The following is a 12,147-nucleotide window of genomic DNA, read 5'->3' on the forward strand; positions in this document are numbered from 1 at the left end:
GTTTCATAGTATCACTACACACTTCAAACATAACACAAACACACAGAAGCAAGCAGAATGAATGACCTCCTGCAATACCATGCACATTTCATATTGCTTATTTATCCTGTCCCTCAATTCCCCTCCCCCTTTCCCCCCATATATCATGTATGAAGATTTGGACAAAATCTCAATGGAGTTTGAAGCCATTAACTTTTGAACTCTGAGCAATTCAATGACTTAAAACAATCTCCTTAGTTTCTTTCATTCTGATAAATATGTAATGGAATTTGATAAAATAATGGAAGAATTCAAAACTGTCTTCCTGATTTTGCCATGAAAACTATATACCTATACACATCCCATATTTTCAGTAGCATACCTTCCCAACACATCTAAAATAAAGTGAGAACCATGTTCCACTAAATTTGCTGAACTACGAAATCAGGAGCCTTATACAGGGTGTCTGGATTGGAATGCCCTAATTTGAAATGTTTGTAATAAACATAGACCATTTTGTTTTGTATGCCAGGTGGTAGATGTTAGCATAACTGAAAATTTGAAATAGTTAAAAGAAAGAAAGGTGATGTGTTTATCACCAGATGGTGAAAATTGCAACCAATGCTGAAAAAGCACAAGTTGCATGGTGGTATGCAGAACTGAGCTCTATTATTGCAGTTGACGACATTTCCATGCAGTGTATCAAAGTGTCCCACCCAATGCCAAGAGAATTAAGGCATGGAAAGCTGTGTTTTTGGAGATGGGATCAGTGGCAAAGAAGCATGCTGGTGGTGGCCGATCATGAACATCTGAAGAAAATGTTCAGCGCATAGCAGAGGCATTTCAGAAAATGCCCAAGGAAATCCATTCACAGCACCTCGCATGAGTTAATTCTCCCAAAATCAACTGTCCATGATGTGATTCACAAGCATCTTAAGCTTTACCCTTACAAGTTACAATTGTGGTGAAACCCAACAACAAGCCAAAACAATCATCATTTGCCAAAGACATTCTGGAGCGCATCGGGCATGACAACTACTTTTTGGCCAAGGTACTCTATTCAAATGAAGCAACATTCCACTTATCTGGAAGGATCAATCCACACAATGTGCGAATTTGGGGTTCCGAGAATTCTCGAGAGGTCATGGAGTATCAGCAAGACAGCCCAAAGGTCAACATTTGTTGTGGCTTACTGATGCATACAGTCATTGGTCCATATTTCTTTGCTGAGGAAACAGTCACTGGTATAACATATCTCGACATGTTAGAACAATTTTTGTTCTCTCAGATACGACATCAACATCAAAGTCTTTTCTTCCAGCACGATGGAGCAACTGCACATTAGCATTTGACAGTCCAAGCCAGAATGGATGAGGAATTGCCAAACAGATGGATTGGGAGAGTTGGTGCAATTCCCTGACCACCTCGATCACCTGACATTACCCCTCTCAATTTTTTCCTGTGGGTGTGTTCAACCAAAGTGGCAACTATGGAACAGCTTCATGAAAGGATTACAGTTGCCATTGGGACAGATACACCACACATGCTACAAGCAACCTGGCAGGAAATAGTGTGTTGGCTAGACATCCTCTGTGCGACTCGTGGGATGCATGTTGAAATGTACTAAATGTACTAATTACTACTTTCCTCACAAGAACTTTATGATCATGCATATTCATTAATGATACATCAAATACATGTGGTGTTCCAGACAGTTGCCTTTAGGGCTTTCAATTCTGACACCCTGTATAATAGGTTTACTTCAATTTACAGAATAATGAAGGACTAACATAATAATACTTACATTGAAATCTGGAGTGTCTGGAATTGTTGACTCAGTGATCTTTTTTCCTCCTGGTAATTCTTCCAAAGACATTGCAATGGCTCTAATCACAACCATTTCATCTTCTATTGGTGGCAATCCTTCTGTTTCCACATACTGTAAAGAACGGATTAAATTAATTTCACACAGACAAAAACAAATACCAAAATGCTGAAGATGCAAATTAGCAGAGTGATAATATACATGCATGTGAGTGAGTAGGGGTCAATGAGCAAGGATTACATATTGTGGGAAAGGGACAGATTAGGTGTGGTGTTAACATTCAGATCTTGCAGTGTTACCTGTGCTGTCCTTAATAGTGGAGACGGATTACTAAGTAAATAATCCGTTGCTTGCTCTAATGATGGTGTGTGGATGAGAGCTTCAACACAATGCTCTCTAGTGAATCCCATATCCATTAATTGCTGAAGATGATCAGCATTAACTTCTGGCTCAGACTCTACTGGTTGGAGGCTGTTGGTATTGGATTCACTATCGGCTACTTTCTCTTTCTCTTTTTTAAGTCTCTCCTGAAATGGTAAGAAAAACAAGGATATTAATTGTTATTTATAGTCTCTAGTTTGATTATTTTATGTATCTTTCCTACTTTTCTGTTAATAGCAATGCTGAATTAACCAGTCGTGTATGCATGCCCTACCTAGGATTTGTAGTTTCTTGCAATAAAAGCATAATCCATGGGGCAATGCTCTTAAATCTTAAAATTTCACTACCAAAACACATTATTTTCTCCTCTGGTTGATAGTTTCACTTTCACTATGAAATGCCTAGAGAAATTCTGCCTAATGTATTACAGTCAATCTCATCCTGCACTTCTCTGAAAAGAAAATGTGATTTCTTATTTTTCTATTTTCTTTTCTCTCTCTCAGCCTAAGAGAACATAAAAGATCACATGATTCCTAGGTTTGCAGGATGTTATTATGCTAACCTCTAACATTATGCAGTTCTGTCAGATAATCGTTAACAAAATTTACATTGCTTAGTGAATAAAAAGTAGAAGAGCCACATTACAGACTAAAAAAAAAACTCATACTTACTTGATGTCTGGTGTAAAAGACGCATCTTTTTCACCAGACATGTAAGTTTTTACCTTGCAAAAAAAACAAGATAGTGTAAAGCTGAAAGATTGTGTTGAATCACATTAGATCTGCATGAATAGCATATGCACTGAAAATCCCAAAAATTCCAGGCCTGCACTAACCAAATAAAAATGGCAGCCAGCAAACTACACCTGCCATCATTTACATTGTGATATTTTCATTAGCATTACACCTAGAAACTTAAAACCAATGGCAATATTGCCCCCCCCCCCTTCCTCTCTCTCTCTCTCTCTGAAAAAAACTTCAATTCTCTGAGGTAAACTGTTCTCATTCTACGATTGTTTCTTGTACTTGTGTACACATTATATAAACCTAACCAAAAGAGTGGGTGTGGGGGAACCCATGCTAAAATTCGAACACAGTGGAACCTCGATTTTACGTTTTTTTCAGGGGACCAAGAAAAAAAAAATTGAGGAAAATTTTATAACATTTTGTTATGTTGGGACCATCAAATATTGGATATGAAATGCAGAAAAATGTAAAATCTGGGAACATAAAATCAAGACTTTAATTTTAAATTTTAAGATGTTAAAATTTTATAACATTTTGCAATATTGGAACCATCAGAGATTGAATATTTAATGAAGGAAAGTGTAAAATCTGGGAACGTAAAAACAAGATTCCACTGTAATTACAGAAGTGTTCATTCAAAAATTAGTGTACTAACCCTAATTACAGGATCTCCTTCTAAGATGTGTTTGAATATGGTCAACATTGACTCGCACATTCTTGCCCCATAGGATTTGAAAGGTCTTCTCAGCCATAACTTCATCACAGCACGAAAGGCCTCCTAAAGGAAAAGTAACATACAATACCATTAATAAAAGGTTGCATAATTAAGAGATGAAACATATATATATATATAAAGATGTACATGTAGATTTACCAATTGTATTTATTGCAGTGATATTTACCACTATTGTGATACATCAACAAAAAGGGTAAAATACCAGCTTTGGAATGGAGTATATCTTACACAACCAGTCTCAGTCAGTGTGAGATTCAGTCTGTCTATCTGCCCCCCCCCCCCCTCACTCACTTGACATCTGGGGATAGTGACATCACACTAGGGCTTCTTCCCATGACATTGCACATCAAGCTAAATGTCCATCTGGCTGCACAAAGAATATAACTGGCTTATCCAAGGTGTCTACCAAAATAAATTCATGTTGATTTCATGACTTTTCCTTGATATTGTTTCATTTATCTTAATCTTTATTTATTCGACCCCTATTTAGATAAAATTGGAAATTAGCAATTAAGAAAATAAATATTCACAAACAACTGCCAGAAAAAACTTGCATATGATAGGATAGGTATAGACCTGAAAAATGATAAAGCAGAGCAGCTATCACTCAGTCCACTGCTCAAATTATCATCATAAATTAAGAATTAGAGCAGTGGTCATCATTGTGACTGGCGGTAACCCTTTCCAAAGATGCCCAAATGTTAACCTATCTTCTACTTAGTACACCTTGGACAGCAATTGGCAGACTAACAAAGATCTGATGTCTGGACTCAAAACCACTGTAATCCTATGTGGGGCTTGTGTTGCCTTCCCAATATGTTTATGATTGTCCCTTCTTCCATTTCATCTTGCCACCATTCATCCTCAATGTAAGCAATGAAATAAATTCATTGATTACTTATTACTGGCAGTTCAAATTACAGTAAAGTTTCATTTTCTAATTAGACTTCTAGATAGCTTGGAATTATTATTATTAACCATATTTCAATTTACTCACATTATAACGTGCAATGCATGAATAAGGTCTCAATTACATCATGTATGTAAACAACTTCAAATTAAAATGTATTACCTGATACTAACTGAATGAGATTTTCATGCATTATCTAACTGCAAATTACCAATATGAATATGTGTCTCATATTGGCACATAATGAACATTCAAACAATCATTTTAAAAAGAAAAACCCTTCTTGTTTGATGTAAAGCAAATAATCTATAAAAAAAATTTCTTGCAATGTGAATAGACAATGTTTCTTGGTATCAAATGCTGAATTAAGAAGCAAATGACACACCAGACACCACACATTTCCAGAAAGAATTTACAGAAAAGACAGAAACAGTCTCTCAACTGCTATGAAGTTATCTTTAGTGCACAGATAAAACAGGCAGCACAGTATGCACAAACAACCATTGGTCATTATATCAAGAAGAAAACATGAGATCATTAATTCATGGAAAAACCACATACATTTAATAGATAAAATAGCACATTTTCCACCATCTACACATTAACAATACAGTGAACATAAAATAACTGAAAAATACAGAGGAGTATGTATGTTTATGCTCATGTACACACTCTTAACTTTCTCACACAGGCAACCCCCAACCTAAGATACTAACTAAATTTTTGTACAGTGGAACCCGGCCGGTTCAAACTTTTCTAACGTTGGAAATGGCCACGGCACCCACCCAGCGTCGAATAACATGGGTACTTGGGGGAAACCCTGGGGGGTAAAGGTGGTCAGGGGCGTGATGCTGATCACATCACCCCCACTCATGACCGGATCAAGAAAGTGTGGGGCGTTACCCCCACACCCCCTATACGCCTTCATGGCATGGTGCTAAGCACAGGGGAGCGAACACTTTACCTTTTTGAACCCTGATACAGTGAATCTCAGTTGTGTATTTTATGGAGGACATAAGGGAAAACATATATGTGTGAAAAATGTATTATTTAATATGTTTGGCCATTCAGGCCCTGACAAAAGACCATGTTAGACATTATGAAGTTTACCTAAATTTTAGACTTGCCATAACTCCAGTTTCCTGCTTTATACAAATTCCAGGCCATGTCCATGTCATAAAATTTGCCACAAGCCTGTTCAGTATGACCTCTCCCCCACCTTTCCTTTCCTTACTTTGGCAGCAGTCTCATCCACCAAGTGCTCTAACTTCTAATAGGTAAGTTTTCATGTGAGAGCAAGGAGAGAAGAGGCTTGGCTGAGTGTGCATTGTCACACATTTTACCGGAAGTTGTCGGCTACCAGGCCAAAAACTGCTCATTCACGGGAAATTGCTAAATCTCGAGCTCAGCGCTAGACAGATGGGTGAGACTTCCATGGCGCCACACGTCTTGTATTTTGAAACATTCCTGCGATCTTATCTTGCATATCTCATCTAGCACTGGTGAATATTTCCAAGGTGGTGCATTCCGCGGGGAAAGAGCTTGACCTGCCATGCACATTGACTAAGAATGTCACGGTCCAGCAGGCTTTTCGAGCTGCTTCTCTCGAGTTGCCAGCAGCTCTTAGGACAAGGAAACATGTCAAGGTCAAGTTAAAATAATGTCCAAGCTCTCTCCACATTCGATCTTCTATTGTAGACTTACGCAGATGTTTACTTCGAATTAAGCGAAACCAGTTTTGCCGAAGGGTCTTGTAAACAACTTCGTATTAAAAATTATCCATATTGAAATACATTATAAATATTATCTTATCGGCTGGGGAATGGGAAGAACTTCGGATTAAAGGGAACTTCGTATTAACCAATATCGTATTAACGAGGTTTTCCTGTAGTCCCTAACTGCTTTGCCTAGAGTTTGAACACAATCTAAAAGTGTGGCTGAGTTGTCTGTGTGCCCTTCACAAAAACACACATGGAAAATTGACAACAGAGCTCAGCTATCATTCACACTCCTGTACCTATGCTTTTACAGAATCCTTCCTAGTAAACATGGGGAACTTGTTCTTGAAAACTTTTCCTCTCTACTTGTTTGCCGTATTGGCTATGGGAAAACATTGCTTGGACAATAACATGGGATCTGGCCTATAATTTTATCGTTCATTAATTTTAATATGAATTTTTTCCACTAAAAACATGTCTTGGCTGAAAATTAGGGATGGGCCGATATGAAATTTTGGCAGATACTGATAAAGTATCGATATACAATTTACCGATACCGATAACCGATATTCTACCGATCCGATATAAAATTAGAAATGGTCCTTGAAGAACCTGAAATGTTCATTGACCTCCTTAATAAATGTGTGTTTTGAGGTGACTGCAGTGCAAGAGAAACTAAATATTTAGACATTTACTTTTTAGAAAGAAGAGCATGGAAATTATCCATAAAAATTACAACAAAATGGCAGAATTTTGCACTAAATTAAAAGATATTTATCAATATATCGGATCGGTAAAATAATCGGTAATTTTATCGATAAACTGATACACCAATATGTCTATATCGGCTGATACCGATAGAGTACCGATTAATCGGTCCCATCCCTACTGAAAATGCACAAGCAAGTGTGATTGTTTTTTCTCTAGCCCCATAAGTGATGTACTCACTGATAGAAAATGTAACACAATATATTACTGTCAAAGCAAATGTGAAAAAATGGCACATTAATTGCTGCCACATGGAGGTGATAAACCTAGCTACCACCATCCAGAGAGGAATACCATTGGTAGTAAATGTTACTACCCCTCATCCTGAGAGAGTTAAAAGATAACACACATTCTACTGATCCCCATCCTGCTAATAAATCTTGTGGCAAAGCACACAAATAAACATCTCAAAAATTCAGAGTAGTGCAGGAAGGAAATATATTGGTCTTAGTGCAGGAAGGAAATATATTGGTCTAAGCAAAGAGCAATTGAGATGATGTCTGCAACTGCCATCATGGTCTCATACATCTTCGTACAATGTTAAATACGAGGTGTGATTGAAAAATCCTTAGACAGGAGCCACAACTTTTAACTGGTTAGGCTTTCTAGGGGTTGCATGAGAGGAAAATAAAGTTTATTTTGTTCTTGAAGGATCCTGAAAAGGTCACGGCTATATCTTAGTTTACCTGTGAGCTACAGCCTGTTGAGTTTGGACGTGTGTAGTGTTGTTGGCAGTTTGTGTGCAGAACAATCGATGTGCATAAAACTTTGCTTTAAAACCAGAAAATCAGCTTCCGAGACCTATGAACTGTTGAAAATAGATTTCGGGGATACATGTGTATGTAGGGTAGGGCAAGCGTTTTTAACTGGTGTGGTAAATTTAAAGATGGCCAACAAAAAGCACAGCATGTCGGTCGCATGTGAAGACAACGTTACTAGTTTTTTCAATAGTACTGGTATTGTGCACCAGAAATATGCCCCTCAGGGGCAGACAACCAACAAGAAATACTACAAAGGTGTTCTAGAGCAGTTACGTGAAAAAGTGCAGAAGAAAAGACCAGCACCCTGACGATACAAGAACTGAATCCTGCACCACGATAATGCACCTGCTCATCGTGCATTCCCAATCACTGAATTTCTGGCCAAATTCCACACTCCTGTGCTTCTCCAACCCACTATTCTCCAGATCTAGACCCAGCAGACTTCTACCAATTTCAAAATTGAAATTGCTGCTCAAAGGGAAGTGGTTTGAGTCAATTGAAGAGATCCAGGAAAAAACGCCAACATGTCTTAACACCCTCAAGACTGGGGACTTCCAGGAATGCTTCCAAAAGTGGAAGCACCTTTGAAATTATTATGTTCAGTCAGGAGGGGACTACTTTGAAGGTGATACATCACAATAACCTGTAAGTACTGTCATTTGGAAATTGCAAACACAGTCTAAGAACTTTTCAATCACACCTCATATAATGCAATTGCACTGCCTTTTTTTTCTCCCAAAACCATTGTTTTGTAGAAAATAGAATCACTGCTATTCACTGTTGAATGCAGGCAGGAATATCAACTCATTTATGAAAGAAACATGTTATTTATTGATGAACTATGGATGCAGAGGGTTATTATTACTCTAATAATAATAATAAATCACTGATTAGCTTAAAGAGTAAATTACAATCACCCAATTTTGACATTAAAAATAAAAAAAAAGTTCAAGCTTGTCTTAACTTTTATGCTTATAAGCTAATCTAGACACACAGTTTAGCAAGATCAGAACCTAACTGAACTTAGGACACTTTCGCTACAGTATATAAAGACTATTGCCCCCTCTTCCCTTTGACATTCACATTAAGTGACAATCACTTACTCAAGACTTCTAAAACTAGCAATGAATTGCCAGTTAACATAGGGATTTATAGGCAGCAGTTAAAAGCAGTTATCCACCACCCTCCATCCACGAGAGAAAGTTGTCAATCCACCACTGATTTTCAGTGAACATTTTGCTTTTTCTCCCTTGGGAATCAATATTATTATTTCCTGTAGTTAGAATTATTTTTGATGCTCCCAAAGAGTCACATTGCGCAGTTGTTACTTGGGCCACTAAAAAATATGTAAAATCAGGGTTCCACTGTATGTGTGTTTCAGGGAATGAAAAACACAGTAGCAAATTGATATACTAGAATCAAATATTTCGTATAAAATAAGGACTTTATTCTGGTATGTTAAATCATTATATCCATGTAGACATACTAAAAAATTAAACATTAGGCCAGAAAAATACAATACCAAACCTACCTTATGAACTGAAATTAAGTACATCAACGGAGTAAAGAGGTCCTCTACTTGGCCTGGTATTTGGCTAGGTAAAAGATGTGGACTTTCAAAAAGATTTTTGGCATTAACCATTTTTTCCAACAGCAAGAGCCAGGCATCCAAAAATTCAACTGTTACATCAGGAAGTTCTGAGGAGTCACCATCAGGACACTGCTCCCTAAGTAAATCCTTAGACAAGGCCCAATAGAATGAACTGGAAAATAAATTACCATGTTATCAATAAGTATAATGACATTGTAAAATATTCACAAACTGTAGCATCTTTGTTACATTTCCCACATGATGTGTATATATGCAGTGTACTATTGCAGTTCAGAAGGTGTATATATATTCAACTGCAGGTGGTGTATATATTCACCCCGATGTTGCGAGCATAATATTCACATTAGGTGAGATTGTGCTAGCTGTAGTTAAAACAAAAACAGTAGGAGAAGATGAAAAAAGAAGAGGAAGAAGAAAGAAATTATAAGTTAGACATAAGAAGAGTGGTCTGCTCTCGCTTGGTGTAGTTCGCATGCAATAAACAACAAATATGGCTCAAAAACTAAGCTTGTGCGACATGGGGATTGAGTTGCACTTGTTTCAAAGACTTCCATGCAAGAAATATTTATTCTGCATAAACCTGAAGTACATACATGCTGACATGATATGTATTATTGTATTTTTGTATAATTGTATTTGTGTATTGTTGTATTATTTAAATTTTGAAGTTGAACATGAAATAAATTCTATATAAAAAAATACTACATAAAAGAAGAAGACAGGGAAATACTAGTGTTTTATTTCAATTAATTTTGTTCAATGGAATTCTGCTAAAAAAAAACATTTTCCAGTAGCAACTTGTTCAGAAAATTCCACACTTCAGGGGTTCAAGCAGATGTGAAATACTTTAATTGATCATGGACAATTTCAGTTCTAAAAAATATTCTAGCCATCAACAGTGAAATATTCCTACAAGACACTTCAAACAGAACAATTTTCAAAGCACAAATATATCATTTTCCAACAATCCATTTCCCTTCTTGTACAGTGCAGGATTAACTCATAGAACGTGCCTACATGTAAAAACAAATTTGATATCATGAAGGACTGATAAACTTTACAGATACAACAAACCAATGGCATAACAAGGTCATGGCAAAATTTGTTCAACATCTAAATTATTATATAAGACCTAAGCGAGTTACTAAAGATATATCCGCGAAACTTGTAAATGTTCTAATAATTTCGGTGGCCTTTAGATCCCACTTCGAACTGTAGGTCCAGTCTAGATTAGTTTATCTGAGCATAAAACAGACTTTAACAAATCAGCCTTCTCGTACATAATAATTTATACTGAAGGGAATAAACAACATGGTTGATAATATAAAATGTAAGCAAGTCACTAAAGATATATCCACGAAAGTTACTTGTAAATGTTCTAATAATTTTGGTGGCCTCTGCCACCATTCACTTGGGAACTCTATGCTTTGCTGTTAGCTGTTAGTTATATACTGATAACTAGGGCTAGTATTTTCATGACTGAGTATTCTATTTTTTCCTAAGGGTGATATGCTTTTGAAATAGATAGAAACCCATGTGAAGAAGAAACTAATTCGATTAAGGTGTTTCGTCAGGGCATATGTATGTATGTTTATTTCTCTGTGATTGAGCATATTTTAAGCATTTTTTGGTCACAGTCAGCAAATTTTCACTTTTCCAAGGTATTCACGATTCAAATCACCACTGTGGCACTGGTGTCACAGCCACAGTGATGACACTGGAAGTGAAATACAGTGTTCACATTCATCAGTATTGCATGACGCATGTTGAAGTGCTTCGTTGGAACAAATTGTGAATTTACAGAATGTTCTCACACAATGAATATCCAACATGAACCCTTAGACATGTAATGAAATAGTATAATTTGTGCAAAATTTCTACTTACAATTGTGAGCTTTATAATTATAGCTTAATAACTAACCAACATGCATTTGTATGCAATATTTTCCAATGAATTTGTACACAAAGACGACTCTGGTGCATGTAGGTATATTGATTGATTGATTGATTGATTTAGTTTATTTTACTTCGCGTTTTGTGCCTCTTGGCTAATTTGCGAAGATGGGGATGAGTGATGAAATGATGAAATTGATGATGGACATTCACAAACAACCAAGCCCGACCGGGATTCGAACCCGGGACCCTTGGCGTCGCAGCGCGATGTGCTAACCACTCGGCCACAGGGTCGGGCATGTAGGTATATTGATGAATGTTCTACCTGTAGCTGATAAGAATGAAATATTTATACAGCTAATTTTTCATGTTCATAAGCAAAAGTTATGCACAATTTAATTTATTTCCGAGTGATAATAAACTCTAACTCCAATAAATCTAGATATCCCCAGTTATCAGCCAACGTGGAGAACAAGCGATTTCTTACCTATCATAGGAATATTTTTATACTTGGTGCAATACTTACCGATAAAATGCCAAATGACCTCCAAGCTTTGCAAAGTTTTGAATCATCAAATGGTATGGAAACTTCTTCTCATCAAACAGCATGGGAGATGTAAAACCCAATGAACAAATCAGAAATGTCAATCTGAAATGTACAGAAATAAAAATTTTAAAATATAAATTTATTCAAAATTGCAATGTACTGTATACCCACTTACTAGTAAACAAACAGGGGATGCGTTATGTTTTCCAACCACTCCCTCGGTTAATCGCAAGTCAACGGGGGTCTAAAAATTTGTGTAAAAATTTAATAT

The 12,147-nt window shown here is 36.7% G+C and overlaps 1 protein-coding gene across 4 annotated transcripts in view; it reads right to left on the reverse strand.

The window, feature by feature from the left end:
* Positions 1 to 12,147, reverse strand: part of HUWE1 (HECT, UBA and WWE domain containing E3 ubiquitin protein ligase 1) — a 286,413-nt gene that overhangs the window by 169,961 nt on the left and 104,305 nt on the right. For all 4 annotated transcript variants that reach the window (XM_083117661.1, XM_083117662.1, XM_083117659.1 and 1 more), the window contains exons 19-23: positions 11,856 to 11,978; positions 9,356 to 9,587; positions 3,587 to 3,709; positions 2,104 to 2,331; positions 1,784 to 1,918 (exon numbers count right to left, since the gene is read on the reverse strand). In XM_083117661.1, the coding sequence (XP_082973787.1) occupies positions 1,784 to 1,918; positions 2,104 to 2,331; positions 3,587 to 3,709; positions 9,356 to 9,587; positions 11,856 to 11,978 (841 nt within the window). The remainder of the gene's footprint in view (positions 1 to 1,783; positions 1,919 to 2,103; positions 2,332 to 3,586; positions 3,710 to 9,355; positions 9,588 to 11,855; positions 11,979 to 12,147) is intronic.

The sequence above is a fragment of the Lepisma saccharinum genome, chromosome 2 (genome assembly GCF_977018435.1).
Source record: "Lepisma saccharinum chromosome 2, izLepSacc3.1, whole genome shotgun sequence".
NCBI classification, from domain to species: Eukaryota; Metazoa; Arthropoda; class Insecta; order Zygentoma; family Lepismatidae; genus Lepisma; species Lepisma saccharinum.